The 26,174-nt window shown below is 30.4% G+C and overlaps 1 protein-coding gene across 1 annotated transcript in view; it reads right to left on the bottom strand.

Moving 5' to 3' along the window:
• LOC123657622 (cuticlin-1) overlaps positions 1 to 26,174 on the bottom strand; it is an 86,282-nt gene that overhangs the window by 59,400 nt on the left and 708 nt on the right. Inside the window, exons 2-3 of the mRNA XM_045593143.1 lie at positions 25,493 to 25,657; positions 5,446 to 5,521 (exon numbers count right to left, since the gene is read on the bottom strand). Coding sequence (XP_045449099.1) covers positions 5,446 to 5,521; positions 25,493 to 25,657 — 241 coding nt within the window. The remainder of the gene's footprint in view (positions 1 to 5,445; positions 5,522 to 25,492; positions 25,658 to 26,174) is intronic.

The following is a 26,174-nucleotide window of genomic DNA, read 5'->3' as shown; positions in this document are numbered from 1 at the left end:
TTAATTACTATTGGTTTAATTTTAGTTATAAAAAGTGTTAAGAATAAAATTTTAAGCAAGGGTCGAAACCTTCAGAAGTCAAATTCTTCCGACGGTTTCGAACTTAAGGGGGGAAGAGTTATGTTGGACCAAAGCATGAGAACAATACAAGTAAATGCTTAATCAGCGGAATAGGAATAACAAATGATTTCTCACGTTGTCTCATGCTTTGGGATCATATGTCTTGAGAAAGTTTAATTAGAATTAAATCAACGATTAATCCAGAGCATGTAATTCTGTTCGGACGTGTCCATTGTAATTTTAATTAATTTTTAATTAAATAGTTTTAGTTTAATTAATGTAATATTTTTTTAAAAAAGCCCTTTCGCGCTCCCGTAAACTTGTCTAGATACTAAATACCGACAGAAACACAATCAAATAACCAAAAAATTTTCAGTCGTATCATAAAAATGTTTACAATATAAATAAATTCAAGTTCAATTACAGCTACTCGTACCTTACCCTAGTATAATTGTGAACGAAAGCGAATAGGAAAAAAACAACACGAATTCCGTACAGTAATTAGCTATAGATAATTGGTCGTACACGACAGTCGTGACATTAACAATGGCTCCCACGGGAGTTCACATGGCTTTCACATCTCATTACACAGGACGTGTCGAACTTGTGTGACCGTGTGTGACCGGTGTTTGTAAGTACATGTACTAGTTAGTTGATGTGGAGAACTTCGTATAAAATAAATAAATTTGGTTCAGTTTTTAGGAGTGTGTAGCAATAGTAACGTTGCTCTTACAATCATTTGTATTGGCCATATAGATGTTTGTCGTGGTCTGGGTATTTATGATTGTGTATTGTGTGTTACCCGACACAAGAAAAAATCCTACTGGAAGTCATTGAGTGTGAATCGCTTACTAATAAACATTAAATAATAATCTGTTCCGGCATTTTTAAGACCGCATCGTTTTTGTTTTTTTATTATTTCATTTTCTCAATACAAACATTGTCTTGATGATAGCGAACACAAAAAAGAAACCAATATGGTGAAGTCTATCGGAAGTTATGCGGGTACACAATTTTCTGTTATTTATTTTTATTAATATAGTTTCAAATAATAATAATGACATATAAATCAATTCATTACTGTACATAAATAATAAATCCCGTATATCGCTGTGAAGCAACCCGTTTCTGCGATGGCTACCATCCGTAAGTTTTTGCAGCGCGGTCCAGTTCGCGTGCGATATGTCCGCAATGTGGGCCGGACGCGATCAAATAGAGCGGACGTAGGGTTACGTGCAACATTGTTGCTCTTCTTAGACGCAACTATGTATTTAAGAGATAAGTAATACTTTTGACTTGTCTTACTGGCAATAGCTTAGATGTATGACATTTGGAACTATATAAGAAGAAATATACGTGATATACGCCGCGTTAGCGTAACGGTCACAGCCATGGATTGTGTCTGTTGGGCTGGCGGTTGCGGGTTCGATCCCCGCACATGACAAACATTTGTATTGGCCATACAGGTGTTTGCCGTGGTCTGGGTGTTTGTGCAGTCCTTGTGGGTCTCCCCACCGTGCCTCGGAGAGCACGTTAAGCCGTCGGTCCCGGTTGTTATCATCTACGCCTGACAGCGATCGTTACTCATAGTAGGGAATATATCCGCCAACCCGCACTGGAGCAGCGTGGATTAAGCTTTGATCCTTCCCCAACATGGGGAAAGAGGCCTATTCCCAGTAGTAGGATATTACAGGCTGAAGCGTAAGTGATATACATATGTCTAACACTAATATATATATATATATATATATATATATATATATATATATGTATATATATATATATGAATAAAATAAAGTTTAGAAAAGCTCATGATGCAAACAGGAACGTCCAGATAGTGCTAAAAAATAAGGTATCTACTACTACGAAAAAATACTGATATACCTAATTGATGAACAAATAATAGGTAAGTATATAAATCGAATATTGCAAAATACCCTGTTTTTTTTTTCAAGTTTATAATACAACATATTAAGTTTTTCACAAAACTTAAACAATAATAAACGAAAGTCACTTAAAGTAAGAATTACTGTAAAGTCGAATATTTACTAGTAAAACTAGTTCCACGATAATCAAATTACAAATCGTGTGAAAGTGTTTTACTTTTAATTAAAATTCAAATAAGAGTATAAACCAAAATCGAGAAATAAAAATCTGAAAATACCTTGTACTATTTTTAAATATTAGATGCAACAGATGTTTATGTAAATAAATTTTAAATCGTTATTTATACAAAAAATATATATAAAAACATAATAAATTAAGTTTTTAAAATATAAATATAATAAAGCTAAGATATCTCTGCAATTACGTTTAGATATCTACCAGCTCGACTTAAAAAAACACTTGTTGGTTCCTGAAGTTTGTGGATTATAAAGACATACTATGACTAAAAAAAAACAGAAATAATGGCTATCAATGGAAATATAATATATCAAAGCACGAAACTAATGAACCGGACAACAATACATATAGATTTATGTATACCTCTAGATATATAAAAAATATATTTTTAAGTCATAATTACAGTCTTACAATATTTTCTTAATATTAATTTCGAAGTCAGTCTGTCGCATCATAAAGTTGAGCGTATACTGAAATACAGCACGACAAAGTTATATACTCAAATATAGCACAAAAAACAAGAAAAATAAATTAACATTAACATGCATAAACAATGCAAACATATGTGTTAAACAAGTGTGCAAATACTCGTATTTGTATTTCCCGTACCTATATTATATATTTTTTAACTATTTATTTTCTTATATCACAAAACTTTGCGTATACTTTTTATTAATAATCTTATTTATATATGACGCATATATGACGTATACATACGAAATCAACTTATTTCGCTTTGGCGTTTTGAAAAGTTACAAATAACGATATAATTTCATATATCTGTTTATGACACGTTTATAGGCCTATAACGTTTCAATTGTTTCTGCTTACTAAACTTACTTGAAAACGATGAAAGAAAGTGTATAAAATATACAATATAATATACAAATGTGTATAATTGTATGTCTGATAAACAAGAAAGTTGTATATATCCTAATAACAAATTCCTGATAACATTTTCGAGCTAAGCGAATGGATGCGTTATAATTTATTATTCTTTGTTACTGAAAAGGCTACCGCTATCAATAATATTTTAACCAGTACTACTAGTGCATGAGTCAAGGTAATCTATTTATTGTATGAATTATTATTGTGTCCAATAAAGATTATTATTATTATTATTTAACAAATGCATTTACTTTAGCATAATATACTTTACACCTTAGAAAGCTCTGCGTGTGTTAAAAAGAACTGTGTCAAACTCCGTTACAGCATACGTTAGCCGTAAACGTTTAATCGGTCAGCCTCAACTAGCACTCAGCCGACCTCAAGGACGGCGTAATTCTGCTAACTCACTTCTAGGTCGCTTTTTTTAAGAAGCGGAGATAACTGGCATTTCACTTATGTTGCTAGTAAGCTAGTAATAAAGTTTACTCAGTTTTTTACTTGACTTAAATACCCCTTAATAATAAACCACCACGTTACTTCCACGTTTTATAATCGTTTCGGACGTAATTCGTACCTCGGTTCCTAAAAATTTTAATTGTTTCCGTAATTTATATGTATTTAATTCATTTTTGTTTCATTTTAATAAGGAGCATTTTTGAACCATCATTTTCCAATATTTTTACTTGATGAAAACTTGTTACTCTCTTTAGATTGTCCTAAAAACGAAGCTCAGAAATATAAGATTAAATTTCAACGTAAATATATTTGTGATAAATTTAATGAAAAAATTTATACTTTTCAAATTAATATTATTTTAATGTTTTGAATTTTTTAGAATATTAATTTCGATTAATTACGATTATGTATCTTTGTCTAATTATGATTTTAATAAAGGAATAAATAATTAATTGTCAGTCAGTTGTAATCAAGTTAAATTCAATTCTCGAATCTAGCCTCGTAGACAGAATAACGGAGAAGATAATAAAAACCACACGCAGCACCTGAATACGTTTTAAATAAAGTTTCAACACAGGTTTTTCCACTTTTATTCGTATGTTTGTATAGAAAAGCGTTAAAATATTTTTATAACGTAATATTAAAAATGTATATGGTGCTAATTTTCGTTGTTATATGTATTGATATGTACAATATATCACAGAAATCTTTGACACAAAATAAAATATATCTTCACTTAACCCACCACACACGCTAGGCAGGCGGGTCACCAGCCCGCCTGCCCAGCGCGGTGGCTATGGGCAAAACTCATGAGCTTACGCCATTTTTGGCTCGAACTTGTGGAGGCCTATGTCCAGTAGTGGACTGCGATAGGCTGATGTGATGATCTTCGCTTAAATAATAATTAATAATTTGAAAATTTTTATAAATTTTTAATTAAAAAAAAATACAGATATAAAAAAATATTAACATTGTAAAAATCAAATATATCAAAAATACGCTAAGGTTAAGTACGATGTTTGCCTCCCTTTTTAGAAGAAACCTCACAATTACTCCACATAAATTATATATCATTTTATAGATAATGGCATGCTCTACCGGCCTCCACGACAAAAAAATATTATTGCTTTTATTTTTGTACATTAATTGATTATTAAAATTATATATATGTCGGCTTTAATTTTTAAACAACGTCAACATTATTGACGGTCGGTAATTTTTTTTTGTTCAATTGCAAATCAACTCACGTATAAATACTATTTTTTTGTAATTTTGTAAAGTGATAATTATTATACTTATTAAGTGCAAATTATTCGCACAGGTATAGCTAGTTAAGTATAAACGTCTAAAAATCTTACACGCTATAGTATAGTTCGCAATACTATAATAAAGCCATTTTTATTTTTTAGAATATTGTAGGGACTTACTAAATAATAGTAATGATATACAAATAACACATATACTTACACTACAAAAGGAAATCACTCAAATACTTTACACTCGCGGCCTTCGTAAATATGATACTATTAACTTTTCCGTGTGAGTGTACGCTTACGGTCGGCTTTTGTTATCAATACCGCGACTATTTCTTCGTTCGTCTCTATTATCACTTGAGTTATAAACTTTGCTCATTGATAATCTTAGGCCTGTTTTACTAGTTTTTGTCCGACGATGAGCACAAGATTATGTCTCACTCCATTGACATTTTTAAGAATTATAAATATGGATATTTATTGCATATTTCAATTTTGATATGTTACTGTCGTACGGTATTTAATAGATGCGTTGACCCTAATATACATTATATATTTATACGTTGATACAAAAAAAATATAGAAAAAACAATAATAAATAATTTGAAAGTGATAAAACAAGAAATTTTAAATTATAATTAATAAAAAATACTAAAAAACTCACACTTATTAAAGCCATAAATAAACAGATGAACGACGTCCGCGATATATGTGAAGCGACATTCGTCGCCATTTTGGACCTGAAAACAAAATAAAATATTTAAACAAAGAAATACAAATTGCTTATGTAAAACATTTGAATATGGAATATAGACAAATTGGTACATAGCTAAAATGTAAACCCCGTGGTCACAGACACCAACGCCTGCAATATTGGCGAAATATCTCTCTGGTAAAGATCTCTATATCCTAATTAAAATAAGTTCTTATCATGTTATGTTGTTACCAATATATTTCATGGACAGGGGCTGTCTGTAAGAAATTGTTATCAATTATATGACCAGCTTTGCATCTGATCTTGAGGTTGTTTATATTGTAATTTTATTTCATACTCTTTTCAAGTACGTAGTATATGTACTTGATCGGCAAACAAGCGTACGGCTCACCTGATGGTAAACGATTACCGTAGCTTATAGACTGTAACACCAAAAGCATCGCAAGCGCGTTGCCGATCCCATCCCTAATTCCTGCCAGGAGCGCTCTGGTCACCGTACTCACAAAAAATATATTATTAAGAGTTTACAATAAAATATTTAATTAATAAATAAACATCTTATGTTACATCTTGACAGTTGGGGTAGTGACCATGAAAGTTTGAAAAGAATTATAAACATAGCTCACAGGTATGCTGGAGCCGTGACAGTATTTACATAAGTGAAAATATCCGTATAACTGCTAAACTAGTTTTACGACGGCTTTCTCAGCGAAAACGATCACGTTCGTGATCGCTTCGCGACTGATTTTTACCTCCATTCCCAAAAATGCAAGTTGTTTCCAGAATTTATTTGTATTTAGATTATTTTTGCTTATGAATATGCTTAAACGACTGTATTGTGTTAAAAGTTTCTAAAGTCCTTAAGATACATCCAGTGTGAGATCAATATATCATCTACGTTTATTTACTATTCAAATGTACCCTTGAATTTTTATTCAGGGTTGCTATCCCATTAATGTAATTATGTGAATTATAATATGTTTTAACTACATTCTTTACTCAATTTAAGTATCAATTTTGATATTTATGAAATAAAAAAACGTTATGTTACGTCTGACTCATGAATTTATATAATTTAATTTTTATAACAAGTCAGACAAAAACATAGACACGCTAAATGCTACAAAGCTCGCACATATTAGACATAATTTGCAGTTAGTAGAGCCTAATTGGACATGATAACTACGACTTACGCCACATCCTACAATGTTGATGCTTAGATTAGTTTCGTATTTTCTAGTGTAAACTTAAGGTCAAACAATATTACTAACTCAAGAAAAACTAAGCTTGCGTGATAATAAAAATAAAATATATGTCAACTCATTTCATCTTATCGTATTATTTTATTTCACTACTAGTTGTGCTTCGTGGCTTCACCCGCGTTAATTTGAGGAAAAAATAGCCTATAACCAAAAACTCAGTAAATGGGATATTCAACACAAAAAGAATTTTTCAATTCGAACCAGTAGTTCCTGAGATTATCGTCTATACTAATATTATAAATTTATAATATTAGTAGATTATAAATTTATAATATTACGAGTAGGTAGTATAGATGTATAGTTTTGTTCGTAAAAATTGTCATTTTTAATAGAAAATGTTTGGTTATTTGGGCGGTAGGAACTCGGGCGCGGTAAATGCAGTTCGCGAAAAGCAACCTATATGTTGCTTCACAACCCCAGTTAAAGTTTTCTAGTGATAGTCGCATAAAAATCGGTTTAACCACCCCAAAGATTAGTCTGGACAAACGAAAAGACAGACAAAAATTTTAAAATCTTTGGTTTGTATTTTAGTAACGCGTAAATAATTATATGTAGTTGAAAAAAAAAACCAGTTATTTTGGATTCACAGACAAAGAAAATTGTTAAAATTCTTATGATGTAATTGTGTTTGTGCTCGCAAACGAAAAGAAACCGACTTCAATATACATTAACAAATCGACAAATAATGCAACTTACATAGTCAAAAAAATCATCAATTGAATACGCATTATTAAGCATAACTCAAATAGCACTCGCCAAATCTCAAATTTAAATGAAAAAAAAAGTTATGAGGTAACACAAAAAATACCGTCGAATGGAGAACCTTATTATTTTTTTCAAGTCGGTGAAAAATAATTATAAGTTAAAAGTATTCATAAAATTAATAACTATATACTTTTTATCAACATGTATCATAAACTTTACCCAATTACAAACGAATGGAAAACCAGCGAGAATTCATTAGCTATCAGGGAACGTAAATATAATTCAAGTGATATTTCTGGAAAATGCCAATTATAATAATTTACAAGTAGATATCTAACGAGCTTGTGATAAATACAAACAAGTGTAAATATCAATTGAAATAAATTAGTGTTTATTGTTTTGATTCAATTTATTAAAATAAGGATAAATTAAAGCATGTTCAAACTGTTCGCACTTACGCAGTATTTGACGGTTTATTATTTTGATGTACAACGTATCTGTTTGTTTTATAAATACAGTCGAAATAAGATCCTCCACCTTTTTCAAAATCGATTAAAAGGCGACTTGTGATAGCTGTTAGGTTATATATGATTTAAATCAAAAGTTCTATTTTTAACTATTTCTTTTGTACTGACATTGGCTCACGAAGACAAGTTGTCGGTTTAGAATTGATTTCAAGATGCTTTATTGGGAATACGTTATTGGTATTCTGTTAAAGCATAAAGTGCTTCAGTACTTCTTCAAGTAATTGTACTAGTTATTTTACTAATTTCGATTAAAAAAAATCCTGAATATCTGTAGCCAGCGACTTTATTCGTTAAACACAAAGATCTGAAACTATACGTTATACTTTTAATTTAAAACGTAATACTTTTAATTCTCTATATAACACACATAATAATAACTATGAGCTTGTCTTTTTACTTCTTTTTTATTTATAAGTCGCTTAAATTTGTTAGAGTATAAATATCGTTGTAAAAAGACTTATAGTAAATAAATTTTTACTAAAAAATTGGTTGTCTGTAAAGTTGGTTTACGGACGATAGTTTAGCGTGACAACGTCAAAACAAATCATCTCCGCGGACGGACCAATCGAGTTCAAGAGAGATAGATACGGCGCAAGCGTTCAATGAGTGTAAGGGAACAGTGATCGCAACGATACAATGAGCGTAATGCTACAATGAGTCATCCTTTTTCGTGCATGCAGCCGGTGTTCATCGATTTATTAGACGTTGTTACGTTGAAAATATACATAATAATATATACATAAGTATCATTTATCTATGCGTTACAATTCATCGCGATCCAGTCCAATTTTCACATTTCTAATAGTAGTAAGATTTATATAAAAAAGAGAACAATAACATTTAAAACTATATATTAATATAACATAGAGATATTTTAAACAGTGATATTAAGTTCGTATATAATAACACAGCTACTTAGACCGATGCGTCAATCATCCAATATGTTACGGTATGCGTGATGAGTAAATCACTTAACCATAGCATAGGAGGAAAATGTTATAGATGTTTAAATTGCACGGTGTCTGTCAGTGTGCTACGAGGCCTCTGATATAATGTATTGCTTTCTCAGCGTAGAGTAACTATCGGTATTAACTCGGTTCGGTAAACATGGATATCTTAACGGTAGAATTAATTTTTTTGCTTTTTAAAAGAAATGTTACGATTTCTTATAATTGTGTTTGCTCGCAAACGAAAAAAAAATGACTTCAATTACATCAATACAACGTAGGTCGACGAAATAATATTCAAGTAAAAACGCATTGTTAAATATAACTCGAAAAGTACTTGTTCGATCTCAATTAAATTTAAATGGGATCAAATCAATTAAAAAAATTATTAGAATCGGTACACCCAGTCAAAAGTTCTAAGGTACAGTAGGTACATATAAAAAATAATAAAAATGAAAAAAATAAATAAAATCGAATTGAGAACCTCCTCCTTTTTTGGTAGTCGGTTAATATGGAATTCGCATTCTTGCTGGATATGGAGCTTCTAAATAAGTATATATATTTAATATTTGAAAACACATGGAAAAAGAAACTTTTGACTGGGTGGACCGAATTCGATGTTTTTTATTTTTAATCGAAAGGTGCGTGTCATGTGGTGACATTTAAATTTAATTGAGATCTGACAAGTACTTTTCGAGTTCGAATCACATATACCTTAAATTTTTAAACTTTCGTTATCTAAAAAATGGTGATTGTTAGGAAAAAAGTACTAAGACCATTTTTGTAGCAAATTTTATGATCTACAATTTTTGTTGAGACTATATTTTTAATAAAAATTACAGTTTTCGATAAAACTAAAAAAAAAACGAAAATTTTGACCTTTGACCTATATATTTTTTTAAGCACACATGGCATGGCATCGATATGAGTACTTTTTGCATTTTATTTCTACTCCCTATTCCATTTTCTACTCCATATTGCCAAGATATCTCAAAACTCAGCTCTGTCGGAGTTTTTGTTATTGGAAATGCCCACTTTGACTGGACTAGTTATCCGATTTATCATTTGTTTAACTAATAAAATTAATATTGTAATAAATAATAGTTAAAATAAATAAACAGAATCTGTTTATTAAGTTATCTGATAACTTATGCCATAATTCTCATGTGCAAATAATGTATCAGAAGCTCTGAATTTCATGCTAACTACACAAACTTCTGTTATTTAAATTGTTATTAAAATAATAATTTCATTATTATATCTTTATTTTCAAGATTTTCCTATATTGGAATGACAATGTGGCTACAATATCAAACGTAATGAGAATATAGTAAGAAGTAATTTATTAATATATGCAATGTCTTTTTTAATTTATTGATAAAACTTAAAAATAATTGTCATTCGATTTTCCATCTTAAGTAAATTTCGATATTTTTCACTAACGTACCAAAAGAGTCCACATGCGATCGTGCGATAAAAACGCAAACGCTTTTTGCTCGAAACGAAACTACATTATTATTCAGAGGAATGCGTGGAAAGAATCGCTTGATTAGTTCGCCTGATCCTTTGATGTAGAAATTATTCAACACAACACACTTTATACTTAAATGCGTTTTTTAATGCTGTTTAAACTCAAATTCGTATTTTTTTAAAATAATTTGTGTAAGATTAATTAACAATAAATAAATATGTTTAACCTACACATAGTGTTAGTTTTTCTCAATACAAAAACATGATTTTATTTTATTTTTTCTTTAAAGTAGATAATGTTAATATATTTACATAGTTGACGTACAAAGATTACACCCAGACACGGGGCATGAATCAAACAAACAAACTAGTTGGAAACAGCAGGGATACTAGCAATGAAACATTCAGATAAATAGAAAAAAAAAGTAATAATTATTATTGATTATGGACTTAAATAGGACCTTTTTATAACTGTCGCTCCCTTTATAATCTACTAAGAACCGCTTAAATTTAATAATTTCATAAAAAATTACATTATACCAAACGTACAACTATTGTTTTTACCTCTTGTTCGTTTCACATAATCAAAATAATGGAAACCTTTAAATTACAAACACACATTATTATTCAATTAAAATTTATCTTTTAATATTCACTATTTTAGCCCTATACATTTTATTAATGGACTTCTTAAAGGGGCACGGTATTTAATTCAGTCGATTTTTTGCGTGCATACGTACAATTTTAACGATTTCTCTTAATTAGGCTATAACTCAAGGGTGGTCCCGTTTAAATTTATCGAAGCTTGATGACAGCCGTCGGACGCCGGAACTTCCCGATTAGTCATGCCAATATCTAATTTGAACCGAAGGTAGAAAAAAAACTGCTACAGAACTGGGTATTTATGTGTACTTGACTGTATTTTTATCAGAACACTCAAAAAAGGACTTTTCAACAAATAAGCCGTTATCAATATTTTAAATTTTTAGGCTTATGCTTTTTTTGGACACTTAGTATTGGGTTAATTATTGAACAATTCGTTTTAGAACATTTTTTAACCGAATTCCAGAAAAGGAGGAGGTTCTCAATTAGAATGTATTTTTGATGTGAAAACTTCTTTCGTTGGGCACTTTTTGGTAGGAGAAAATTTTATGAATTCGAGTCACCCACATGGTCATGACTGACGCACGTGCAGTGACCGTGTGCTGTGCGCGTCAGAAGATTTTTGGATGGGTGAAATTTTGTGCGTTCGCATCAACGACATGCTTATAGCAGTATATCTGTAGCTATACAGCTAATGTATTGTGCAACATTAGTGCTGTGTATATCTTATTGAAATTTAATGGATTTAGTGAAAATAAATTTCAATTTGTATATACTGTGCATTGTTGAAATAGTGTTTTTGTTTGATTATTAATTATAGAATCATTTTGCAGTACAATATTGAGTAATGCTAAAAGCTAGTTTTCACTTCTATATATTCTTTTATATTTCATCTAAGAGACATCAATCCATTAATATATTTATTTATCGCGTTATTACGTTTGTAATAAGTATTCCTAGTTTAACCATTTAGGGCCAAAAGTGAATAAAACATAACCTTTGAAAGCAATATTATTGAGCTATTTTTAAATTTGAAAACGTGTCTACGTTTTAAATTTGAAAAATCAAGATATAAAATGCTACGTAATTAATATAAATAAGTATATTTGTATTTTGGTATGTATCTTTATATGTATTTGTTAATATGTAGTATGTTGCATTTTTGTATATATATATATAAATTTAATTCTTTTATTTTATTTATTTTTTCTTTGTTTTTTTTAATATTTATTATTTATTTTTTATTTTCTTCTGAATGAATACTTCTCGCACTGTTTGCCTCGCTATATGAAACACTTACTCATGACCATGGGTTGACTGGAAGAAATCTCTTTAAGAGATAAGTCCACCTTTGCCATAAACTTTTCTATTATTGTATGTTTTATATCTATTTTTTGAGTGCAATAAAGTATATAGATAAATTAGTGATGGTATAATTAAATGTATGTTAAGCGAAAAAGAGTTCATCTTCTCAGAAATGTGCAACGTGGGCAGATTTGAGATCTTCGGTCTCCTGTGGACCAACAACGACCGCTACGAACCCACTATAATAATTAAACACTGATAATTGTATCGATTTCGTCTCACCATAAAACCACAGTACATTAATACACCATCAATAGTTATTAAAATAATTACAAAAAAATATTGCAGTTAATTCATAAAGACAATTTCACATTCGTTTTTGCATACACCGTCAGTAATGAAAGAGCGGACAAGAATGCAAGTCGTTTTCATCAATCAAATTTACATGGTAACTGGCTTTCTGTTAGGCGATTATGCACAGAGCCGCGGCATGCGGTCAATGAAAGGTTATCTTTAAATTAGGAAATATATAGTCTGGGAACGCAGCGAACTGCAAATATTCGCCGGCTATTATGAGCACCACGTGAAAGTAGCCTTAGGCTGAATGCATGCGAAAATGAATTTAATAATCTGTGGTGAATTCACAAATTTATGGCGGCCTGCTCGTCGAATTTTTAAACGCATTTCGATTTTTCAGTTCATTATATTGCTTATATTAACACGTACCTTTTTTATTTGACCTTTTCAAGATTAATGTTATGTGATTTTTTATCCTTATCTGACTTCCAATAAAATTATTTCGGATAAGATAAAAGATATTAAAAACATTTTACCTGTTCTAGTTATGCGTATGAATTCTAGATATATTGATAATTTATTAGAAATACAAGAAAAAATATATTTCTTTTCGAAAAAATTGAAAAATTAAGTATAATTATATAATACTGTCTACTTTCCACTTGATTCAAACATTTTTTTAGGTAAAATTAATAAATAAGCGATAATAGCGCACATAGCATCGAAGAACAAAAGCAGTACCTATATGGCTAAATAGTTGTGTTTGCTCGCAAACGAAAATAACTGACTTTAATTACATCGACAAGAAATACAACGTAAGTAGACGAAAAATCAAACGCACTAGTCGTCACTACGATTTTCGAAGGTTTCCCTCAAATTCTCTGGGAGTCCATTATCAGATCCTGGATTCCTTATATCTCCTTTCCAACAAAAAAAGAATTATCAAAATCGATTCATAAATTAGCCCGAACACACATAATAAATATATAATTATAAATACGGTCGAATTAAGTAACCTCCTCCTTTTTTGAAGTCGGTTAAGAAACTGCTTTTAATAAGCTTTTAAGCTGGTAACGTGTCAAAATTAAAGTCCTACCTATAGTTCACTGAAAGCTGTACATAAAAACAGACATTTACTAATATTTTAAAGTCTTAATATTTCGACATATTATTTACCTATCACTTTAAATCAATTACAGTGTTACCTGGGGTGGTTAGTACAAAAATCGCCGTAACGTGCTGCGTGATACTGTGGTTATTATTTAAAATGATGCCCTCGTAATAACAGGTGTTCATCGCATAATGATCTCGCTAGCTGCGCCTGATAAATCGAATACGATTTCGTTACGAGTTCATCGAATCGATTTTTAGGACTCACTCGAATTGTTTGAGATTTAATTACACTAAGCGCACTTATAGTTGATTTGTTGACATCGGCATATAATTCTTATAATAATAACTATATATAATATATTATATATAAAATTCTCGTGTCACAATATTAGTTACAATACTAGTCTCTACTACGTCTGAGAATCGGCCGACATCTATTTTTCCTTAGTTATAAGAGGGGAGCGATTAAGAGGGCTAATAACATATGGAAGAACAACGTTTGCGAGGTCTGCTAGTTAATATATAAGCAATACATAATAAACTTAAACTGCAAACTTGTTGTTTTGACATCGTGTCTTTTGTCTGTTTAATTAATTTATTTTTAGTTTCTAATTAACGCTCAGCTATTCACCACGTTTTAAAATAATTTGCACCTATACTTGCATTTGCACATAATCTATTGTATAGTTTTTTTTTTATACAACTAGGTCGGCAAACAAGCGGTTAGCTGGTCGCTGATGTTAAGCGATTAACGTAGCTTATAGACAGACACCTGCAACATATTAGAAACATCGCAAGTGCGTTGCTGACTCTACCCCCAGTCCCTCATGACCTCTGGTCAACTTACTCACCACAGGAACACAACACTGCTTAAAAGCAGTATTATTTTACTGTGATATTCATATTTTGGACAGGAAATTTCCTGCTGTGCCCTACCTCAGTTATATATTATAATAAATGTTGTACACACATATAAGAACAAATCATACTGAATTATATGTACAGCTGTGTAACTTCTTATACCCGTAATGTTATTACGATTTACCAATGTTGTGTCTGTAAAATAAGTAAATATACTTGAATTTATCTTCCTTCAATATCAATTTAATATTTTATTATTTGCATTTAAATTGTGTTGAATACATAATCGAATACATCAGAATCGAATAAAAATCGATTCGAATTTCATCACTAGATGTGCTTTGTCATTTGAAATTATTATAAACAGCATCGAGATTATAGTGAGAAGCAGTTATATTGCATTGTGTTGTGATCGAACACTCGCTCATAGAATAACTATTGTAGTTCAACAAGTTATATGGTTTTGCTGACCTTTAAGACTTTATTAATAAGTCACACATGAGTGTGTGCAATAGAGACATTTAATAAAAACGCTATTTCGTGACGTTTTACCCGTCACGCCTATTAAAAATTATTAGAACCTATTTATAATATTTCATATAATATAATTAATTCCGTACAAACAATCAAATAGTTAATATATACTGATCATGAAAGGATTCCTTTGGTCTTTGGTACCTATTATTTGAATTTATATACGAAGTAACAGATACGACAAAAGCTATATAAAAGTGTGTATATTCATAAAACACTGGTCCCGTACATGGGAGTAAGATGTATCGATACTTTTCGTCATTCTTTGTGCACATGTACATGGGATACATACTAAACATAATAAACCTACCTTACACACATAAAATTAGTAAAAACCCTACTTAAAACACGTATTTGTGAAATTAAATCTCATTTGTCTACTTTATTGTTATTAGTTTTCCCAATAGTTTTAATTTTAAATGTGCATGTTATAAACAACAAGCGATTAGCTGGCAATCAATATACTGAGCACTCGATCGCCGGATGATTACGCAATTTTTGCGTATAAATGCAAGTAAAATCCATTTTGCATTATGGAAAACCTTACACGTTTAATTCACACACATTTTCACTGTATTATTTTAATACTTATAAAATATTGTTTAATTGGTACATTTAATGGTTATGTTGAAATATTGTTTAATTTAACATTTTATAGGCCTTAAAGTTTCATAATAAATAAGCTATCATTAGATAAAGAATAGCTAGCTATAGAGTGTCAAGTTTTATAATCTGTGATTCCCAAGATTAAGGCTTAATTTTTCATTATTAGTGTGCTTGTATAGAAAGTAAATAACCAACCAGTCAATTTTCCGCCGGCTCGTGTTCTTCCAAGCGGGCATCATCCGCTTACTGGCATGTAACCACTATTGTCACCTGCGCGATGTCACGTCGACACTGAACATGTCACACTCGCACTACACGTCCGGATACTATTCGAATTACCTGGAAACAATTATATTTTTACTATCATGAAGTTGAAAATCAAACAATTACAAATTATTGAGCAACATTTCTGCTTCCTTATATTGTTCTCGCTAGTTAGTACGTACTTAATTTAAAACGATTTTTCAAAATCAATTAATAATTACAAAAATAGGAAACAATTTCATTGCAAAAGCTGTTTAAGTCATTAATCGATAAAAGTAGATATTCTCAACAAAATATCATATCAAATTAATATTTGTAAGAGATAATATTTTTACAAATAATAAGACAAAAACATAACAGCTAGATTATATGATCAAGTATAAAACGTATTTTTAATTTTTTATAATTATGTTAACTGCTCGAATCCCGAGAAGCATTTGTAAATCGAATCAGTTGGACGCCCATTCAATAAACAATGGACCCGAAACGACGGCGATGTTTTTTAAACATAAATAAACATGTTAAGGGAAGTATATGGCTCCATTATACGAAAATTGTCTTTTGTATTGAAGAAATAATTCTTAAATTCGTTTACAAGATTTCGAAGAAACACGCTGCGAGTCCACTGCGAGATATTAATGTTTTAAACAATGAACCATTCGAAAATTTTTGTGGCGGTACGTTAAAAATTACATGAGAACCTACAAAATAATAATTTTCGATGACGAAATGTTTATATCATGGCGAAAAGTAATTTTTCTTTTTTAATTTACACGCCTATTCGTCCGTGAATTAATGAATGAATTGATTTTTAACTCTGTAACTAAAATTATTAGTTATAAGCATTGTATTGCTATATTGATTGAAAATTATTTGCTCATGTATATACTAAGCCACTAACGTTACTCTATATTTCCTCCCTTTTTTTCTTCTTTATCTGAATTTTACTGGTAATCGATTTTGTACACCTACAAACGTCTGCTCTTGTACGTCCTAAGGTTGGCTGGTAGAGAATGCTTTTAGCATTAAGCGCGTCTTTTGTACAATTCTATATTGTATTGTGCAATAAAGTATTAATATATAAATAAATAAATTGATAATAACATTGTCACATAACTTTTTAAACTTTCACGGTCACTGACTAGCATTAGGTATGATTTATGCGAAATGTCAATAACTCAAAATGACCAACAATTTACATAAGTATTATGTTATGAAATAACCAATCTTCTTTATAACATATGAAATAAATTTAGTACCATTTTTTTTTAATTTGACCACTAAATTTTGCCTTGTTACAAACCGATTTAGAATCTTAGAAAGGCGTCACTTTATCAGAACCTACGTCACCGTTTGTAGTGAATTTAATTTTAACGTCATACCCGATATAGCTTCTTGATAAAATTCTCGATAAACATCTTTCTCGTGGAATACGTAAATGTCATCAATGTGTAAGCGAAATCAAATAGTCACGCTCGACCCAAATAACTATCGATAGAAAGTGAAGATGAAGAAGACTTAAGAAACTCCTAATTAATTATTATTCTAAACGCCATTTGCAAGCGAATATTCGCGTCTATTTATTGGTAATAATTTAAAACGTAAACTATACGTCTACACTTACTTGCAAAGAGTTTTTACTTATTAATAATAAGTTATATCATTTTTATGGTAGATGTTCTATTAATAATGAAATATCTTGTTTTAAGAGAGTTGAGCGACTTCGGAGTCTAGTTTTGATTTCATTTTATGTATACAAGTTTGTTGTACGACTTTTTTTTGCCGAATTCTTCATTTCTTTTTTTTTATCAAATTAAAATATAAGTATTACATGCATTGTTTCATTTTCTTTTCACACTTTTTTATTTTTAGTAAATATATACTATATGTTTCAATTGTTCAACTGTATTATTTATAAATATTTAGATATAAACATAGACATTTTAAGAACTTTTATTTATAATTGAGCTAAAAGACACAAAATTTCGAATCATAATATTAAGCCTTAAAATACTTCTTAATTTTTCAATATTTATCCCAATTTTTTATTATAAAAAATTCTAATATTTTTTTTATAAAAAGGAAAAACTTTTATAACATACGTAGATTCATTTATACCGACACTAATAACACTTAATTATGTAACTAAGATAAAAACGAAAAAATGTTTACCGTACGCGTTCCGTTGTATTACTGGAAGCGTACGAAACATACGCATCTAAAAGCGGGTACGCACGACCGAACCTAGGTTTGTGTAAGCTTACGCACATTTGTAAAAGTTTCACGAACACAATAAAATAAGTTCGCGGACAAACGCAAAGAATATGATTGAGCCTTAAAACTGAATATGTTATGGTTATCTACATATATTTGTCAAACAACTCCAGTGTACTTGTAAGGCTTGCAACAGTACCGAAATTTTGAAAACTCCATGCTTACAGCTGACCAACGACAAGAACAGAACAATATATAATAATTGTTTTAGCTAGAATAACTACTTTAAAATCTATACTTGGCATTTAACTAAAAACTACACTCCCTAATAAAAATTGCTTTAACAAGGTTGGTACGTCTTTATTACACTTTACCGAAGTTACCTGACACTTACTTACCTAACTCTGTAAATCAGATTGTCATACACATATTCGACAAACAGAATCAATGTTCTTTACTCACATAAACAAACTATTCTATTTACGTTCGATATACAAATTTCAAAAAAAAAACCAAACTTAAGGGGGCCATTGACGGTCAGTTGAACTGATCAGTTGGACTGATCAGTCCAACTGATCAGTTTTTCGCGTCAGTTGAAATATTTGCCCATTGACTGGCGTCACTCCAGCCCTTCAGTTTTCGTCCGACCGGGCTGTTTAAAGGACGTGTCGGTATTACCTATTTTTGTCGAGAAAAAAAAATGGATTCTGATTAAGAAGAAGAAACATTAATTCTTAAACGGCTACTGTTTGTTGCCATATACTGGTCTACAATGATTTATAATTTTATATGAAAAGTTTTTATTATTAGTTGTACCTCATTTGTAATAAGTATGTCAATGGGCAATCGATCATGCACGGTGTCGTCAATGCCATTAATTATAAATGTATTTATTTATTTCTAAGTGTTAATTATATGTATTTATAAAAAAAGTATCTACATCAGCCGGCAGTTACCTATACCACAAGCATTACATTGATTACTGTAGGAAGAAACGACCGTGTGTATATGTTATAAATATGTATTAAAAAAAATAGTAGGTGTAAAATAAAACTTTTTTTTTAAATGTTATAATTTTCGTCCGTTTTTCACAAACATTCTGAATTTTCATATTTTTCAATAAATTCTGTCGTTATGACTCGTCTAGGGGACACTGTCACCGACGTTTTAAATACAAAAACTACACTAGTACACTCTCAATCACCGCGGACGCTGCGAGCAAAATGACGCGATTGGTTGGAATGACGATTACACACACACACCGGCAGTTGGGCGTCGGGTTGTTGATATTTTTTAAAATATCGATATATCGATATATTTTCGATTTGATTTAATCGCCTTTGTTTAAAAAAATAAATAAACATAAGTCGGCTCAAAAATAATTTACACAGTTTATAATTCAGTATATTTGTAAAACAAATTAAATTATAAGTGTATTAAAATGTAAGATTCTAAGTAATTATTGTTCAATTTTAATAAAACAATAATGTGTACTAATATTCAGCAAGAGTTTTTAAAAATACTCGTTGTTTTATATGCGCAGTTGTTTGACTATTACGATTATTAGGCACTAAAAGATTGATTAAAGAAGTAATTCGTTCAAATGCTATAGATGTAGCAAAAGAAATCGAATATTTAACAGCTTTATTTTTTGTTTTTTGATTAAATAGTATTCAACAGCTATTTCCGATAGCACCAGAGTAAAATATTTACTATCAATCCAAATTTTTAGTGCATTTAATGACTTTGAAATATTTGGTTGATCTAAATACTGCTTTAATTCAGCAGGTATGTAGGTAACAAAAATTGTGACAAAAAGTCATTGGACAAATTTTTCAAGAGTAATATCATATTTTCATGTCTATCCCATGAGGATGAAGTTGTTTCTTTTTCTCTGCGTGGAGAATCACCTACGAAAATTACATTTCGTTTAAGGACAATTACTTCTAATATTATAAATGTGAATGTGTTTGTTTGTTACTCTTTCACGCAAAAACTACTTAACTGATCATCATGAAACTTTGTATATATATTCTTGGAGGTATCAGAGCAACATAGAATACTTTTTATAAAAATATATATATTTTACGAAAAATAAGATCTCTCTACTTATTTAATGGGTTCAAAGCGAGCGAAACCGCAGGTAAAAGCTAGTATATAAATAACTAAACTAAAAAAAAATAATAGTATTTGCTCGCAAACGAAAAAAAAACCGACTTCAACTACATCGACAAGTAATACAACGTAGGTAGACAAAAAAATAGTCAAGTAAATACGCGTGATCAAAGATAACTCCAAAAGTTGTAATCAGATCTCGACGAAATTTAAATATAACCGCATAATAAACACCAGCTTTCGATTAAATTAAAAATCATCAAAATTGGTACACGCAGTAAAAGTTATGCGGTATAATACAACGTAGGTCGACGAAAAAGTAGTCAAGTAAAAACGCATTATTAGATATAACTCCAAAAGCAGTTGTTAGATCTCAAAAATTTTAGTGGGACCAAATGACACGCAACATCTTTCGATTAAAAAAAAAATTGTCGAAATCGGTCCACCCAGTCAAAAGTTCTAAAGTAACATACATATTTAAAAAAATACAGTCGAATGCAAACGTCCTCTTTTTTGGAAGTCGGTTAAAAAAATAATGTAGTGTAAATAAAGTTCAGTAGATTAGAAGAAGTTAGTGGATTAAATTAGAACATAATAAACTTATCATTATCCCGAGTAGAAAAAAGGTCAGGCTCAACCAGATCATGTATCTGGACCGGATCAGGATAGAATAAGGCATGCCTAATCCGGCAAGCTCTATCAGGACCAGGTCCGGTCCAGACAAGGATAGCCTGATATAAAATATAATCAAGTATGGTAAGGCATAGTGGATCAGGACCAGGTCCGGTCCAGACAAGGATAGCCTGATGTAAAATATAATCAAGTATGGTAAGGCATACTGGATCAGGACCAGGTCCGGTCCAGACAAGGCTAGCCTGATGTAAAATCTTACCAAGTATGGTAAGGCATACTGGATCAGGACCTGGTCCGGTCCAGATCAGGATGGCCTGAAAGAAATGACGCGAACTGAGCCTGAATTGCGCTATTAATGTTTTTAAGCGCACTTATATATATACAGTTATATATACAGTTATATATATACAGTTATCAGGACAATCTAGCAGGGAGTCCATTTCTACACAGTGGAGCAGTCGTAAGTAATAGGAAATAGTAGTTAGTAGTTAATCATTAGAAGTTAATAAATAAAATTTAATTAATAATAATAATTAATTAATAACATAAAAATAAATAAAAATAATTAAGATTTAAAGTAAAAACATAAATAAAAAATACATTGGAAAAAATAAACGGAAATAAATATTATAATAATTATGTTAATACATATTTATATCAATTCGCTTTTTTTTTTGTTAAACAATTTTTTCAATAATATACATTCGTGTTTTTTAAAAGGACCGAACCGAACCCGCTGATCAGGATAAGATGAGATTTCCTGATCAGGTCCAGATCAGGAAATCTCGTCTCATCCTGATCAGGTCCAGACCAATCATCTGCGTTACATGCCTTATCTAGTCCTGATCAGGCATGCCTGGTCCGGTCCTTCTAAGGAAGACGAAAAAATTTCTACTCGGGATGTTCTAGTTTAAATAATTGACGAGAAAAAATAAAATAATAAAAATTTACTTAAAAAAAAACAAAGCGTTACGAAACATAAGTCTGTCTCTCTTTCTACTTTCACTAACTAATGTGTCCCTCTCAACTTCCGTTTGCCTCGCCTGATCACACTTTTCGTAACAATCTCAGTACGTATTTACCAGCTTACTTCCCAAGTCAAGTGTGCGTAAAGAAGTTTTACTTCAAAATATCGAGTGTCGATATTAAAATTTCAATATCAAATTAATATTAGTAATAAATATCGATATTTCGATATATCGATATTTTATCAACAATCCTAGTTCGGCGCGACGCGCCGGGATGGATTTACGTGGCGCGTCGTCAGTTAAAACTCTGGAGCGATGGTTCTACACTCACGATCAAATTTCGGAGAGCGCGCAAAACTTATCAGTTAAACTGATCAGTTGAACTGACCGTCAATGGCCCCCTTTATAAATCGTGTAGGCGATTTGTATAAACGTGTGTATAAGACTCTACGTAGCGAACGCCCAGCGACCGGCGACTGTAGGATGTGTCGCTAACGTTAACGGTAAACACGTGGACATTGCTCGCTATGCGACACAGAAAACACGGATTTCTTTATCGCACATTTTAAATGGCATTTCTTAATCGTTTCATATTAACTTACGCGATGATCTTGATCGAAATCTTTTATATATGATTAGATTAATTAGTTGTTTTTAGAAAGCTTATTTTAAATTTTTACTTAGCGAAAAATATTAACATAAATACACATACATACATAACATAAATATAAGCACTAAGTAGCTAATTAATATAAATAAACTATTTTGAAATGACTTCACTATTTATGTATTTATTTATTTTATAGGCAATCCTATAACATTAATAACATTGGTATATACGTATGTAAGTGTAAATATTACGTACCAACATTACAAAGGTACGTAGCACGTACGTAAATAAAAATTAAAAATGTAAAGTTTATCTGTATGACATAAATAAATTATGGTACAATAATATCTTTAAATTATGATCATATAATCAAAATACTATTAGTATTTATTGGTTGTAAAATGTTATCAAATCAATTTTTATAAGCAGTAGTAATCGGAAATGACATAAATAAAATAATAAATTATTGTAACATAATTTCTATTGTATAAAATCTATAACAATCGTAAATATAACATTGAACAACGCGCTATTTTAAATCGATGCTTTCCGTCGACGAGACTCTCGTGTCTATCAAATAACATACTTTTTGTACTGAATAAAAAAGGCAACAAAAACGTGTGATACATAATTTTTAAATTAATCGAATACATTGATGTATAGCTCGCTTGTTTGGCGTATTTGCGAGAACTTTTGTGTACTGCAAAAAATAGAAAGAATGACACAATGTTGATAGATTTACTGTGTCTGGTTTTCCACACTATAATATGGAGAGAAAGGTTACGGAGGAAATCTTATACACAATAGGTAAATTATTACATTCAAAATATTTGAAAGAATTTGGACAACATTTTAAAAAACTTTGTCAACTCATTAACATATCAAATTTTGATCATGATTAAAGGTGATTCTTATATAATGCAAAATACAAGAATAAAACAATCATTTAAACAAGAAAGACAAAGTCATATAACTTAGATTGCTTTTATATGGCAGTATGGTGTCCTTCCCTAGATCGCTAACTTTATGATTAGCGGTTTCATTTTGAAATAATAATAAACTTCCAAGCAGAAAAGCTGTTTTCGGATTTATAATATTTAGTATGAGATTTATTTGGTTTTCCAAGCATCTGTACGTGTAAACAATTTTGAATAGCCAGGATACTTTCGAAGCTATCAGCGAATCGTTTCAAGTGTACGGTATCATAAATCTATATTGATTGAGAATATCTTCATTCATCTAGTTGGAATTTCAACATTAATTCCTTATTTTCGCCTATTTCTAACGTATAATTGGACACGGTATCTGTCGAGTTGAACCTGCAAATTTGATAGTATCTTCACATCCGAGAGATTTCTAACTTTTCACACAACTGACATTCGCCAAGTAGTTACCTACATGTTAGGCAAGGTAATACGCTACGCAATGCTTTAAAAATTCTACGCACCGGTTAATTACAATGTTAATTTATAGTGTTGTAGATTTCTTTCCAACCGCCAACTGGATAAAAGTTAATTTTTTTCAATTGTCGGCAAGACCAACGCTTAAGAAAATAAGAATTTATCAACTCATTGCGAAGCCAAACATTTGATCGAGTTTGGTAACATAGAATAATATGTCATTCCAGTATTGGGAGTAACAATACAGGAAGGACATATTCTGTACATGTAGAGTATGAAGATACCCAAATAGTAAACTAAAACAGAATGCAATCTTAACACTACAATCTAAGGACCGACTAGATATACCATACTATCATCGAGTTACTCGTATTGCTCATCTACTCGTGTATTGACATGTATGTCACAACATATGTCAAAAACGTTTATTGGATTCTTTTGAATCATGTCATAATGTTTTCACTTCCAACAATCTAAAATTGAAACATCAAATGCAACCCGATGATTTTCCAAAGGAATTTTCCTGTTCCGTAAAACTAATTATTTTTAACGAAATATAAACCGTATTAATTACAATATAACGTCCATAATATATTGGTATTACTGACGTTATTACACACATAATCAATCACATTTCTTGGATGACAGGCTGTTTCATATAGTTTTTAAAATTAAAGGAATTGTACTGATGATTTTTTTTATCTTATTTAATATACATACTTTTTAATATTTTTCGGTATCAAGTAACTTTAAAATTTAAATATAGTAAAAAAATTAAATTTCAAAAATAGAACTTACCAATTCTAAGGAAAATAATAACATTACTTGGAATTGTATCTGACATTCCGTCGACGTCCATTTACCGTACCAAAGACAAAACTGTGGTTAAAAATATTAAATTAATACTAGCTTTAATTTTATCTTACAAACTTTATCTTTAATCGTATTCTTAGCGGTATCGATTTCTGTAATTATCAAGATCATCATATATTTCAAAACGTCAATATATTTTAACGTAGCGTCAAGTTCTGAGATACGGCTCACGTTTGAACTAAACATTATGAATTAATATACGACCTGAATTATATAATTTATTGCATAGCGATGATAAATTAACAATTAAGAAAATTATTTCTCTTTAGTTTGATTTGACGATGTATTTGGAGAAAGTGCTACATTATTAAAATTAATTTTTATTTAAATTTACAAAATAAATGAAACAGTAGTGATATGTTCATTATAACGAAAATATTATTTATTGTACACAAAATATATATTGTATACAAAACGTATACAATTAAAAAAGAAAAATAGCATAAGTAAAAAAGAACTCCTTCTCATACTACTTTTGGATCTAAAAAGTTATGTTCGTTTATTTTACTATTTCGCGATTAGCGCGCTTCAGCCTCTAACATCTCACTGCTGGCATAGGCGTCTCCCCATATACGAGAAGGATCCACGCTGGTCCAATGCGGGTTGTCGGACTATTTCATAAAGTCATAAATATGATCATCATCGTAGTGATCGTTGTATTGAAACCACGCAAGTGTAAACGCACTTACGAGCACTCGAAGCACTCATCCACTTGATAATGAGAACGCTGTTGTATTAATTCAGATGAAAATCGGAACAATAGCTTAGAAGCGCAGCCGTTATATTTTAATTTTAAAAGTAGCGGTCCGTTGGCCAGCTCTTCTTTACTACTAGAGTGTCGACTTAGCTCGCCTCTTGTATAAAAAATTCATATTCAATTTTAACGCAAAATCTAAATTTTTACATGAATTCTAAAGCCAATTCTTCTAATTTCAGAATCAATTGAGTTCAACTGATTTTAATCTTTACCATTGCTAGAGAGAGAATTTCCTATTTGGTAAAACTTTTCAACTATATATTAATAAACGGATTCCTTTCTTTGTAGTTCCTTATTAAAAAAGTTTGTTGTAAATTATTCTTTAACAATCGATATCTTTATTGGCCAAGGAAACTGTATTAAGAATTTCCTACCATTACGCCATTTCTTGTTTCGCTACCTATATAGTGTTAACGGAACGTAAAAAAATTGTCTAGCTACTTAAGAATATGATCAGTCGTAGCATCTTGTCATTTTCGTTATCGTTAACCTAGAAACATTTTTTCAAGATTCTTTATTATTTTTAAAGAGACTTTACTAACTAATCTGACAAAATAATATACAGCTCTATATTTCAAAAATTATAGAACATATTTTTAAATAAGTTTTATATA

The sequence above is a fragment of the Melitaea cinxia genome, chromosome 11 (assembly GCF_905220565.1).
Source record: "Melitaea cinxia chromosome 11, ilMelCinx1.1, whole genome shotgun sequence".
Taxonomy (NCBI): Eukaryota; Metazoa; Arthropoda; class Insecta; order Lepidoptera; family Nymphalidae; genus Melitaea; species Melitaea cinxia.
This window is presented reverse-complemented; position numbering and strand designations above follow the sequence as displayed.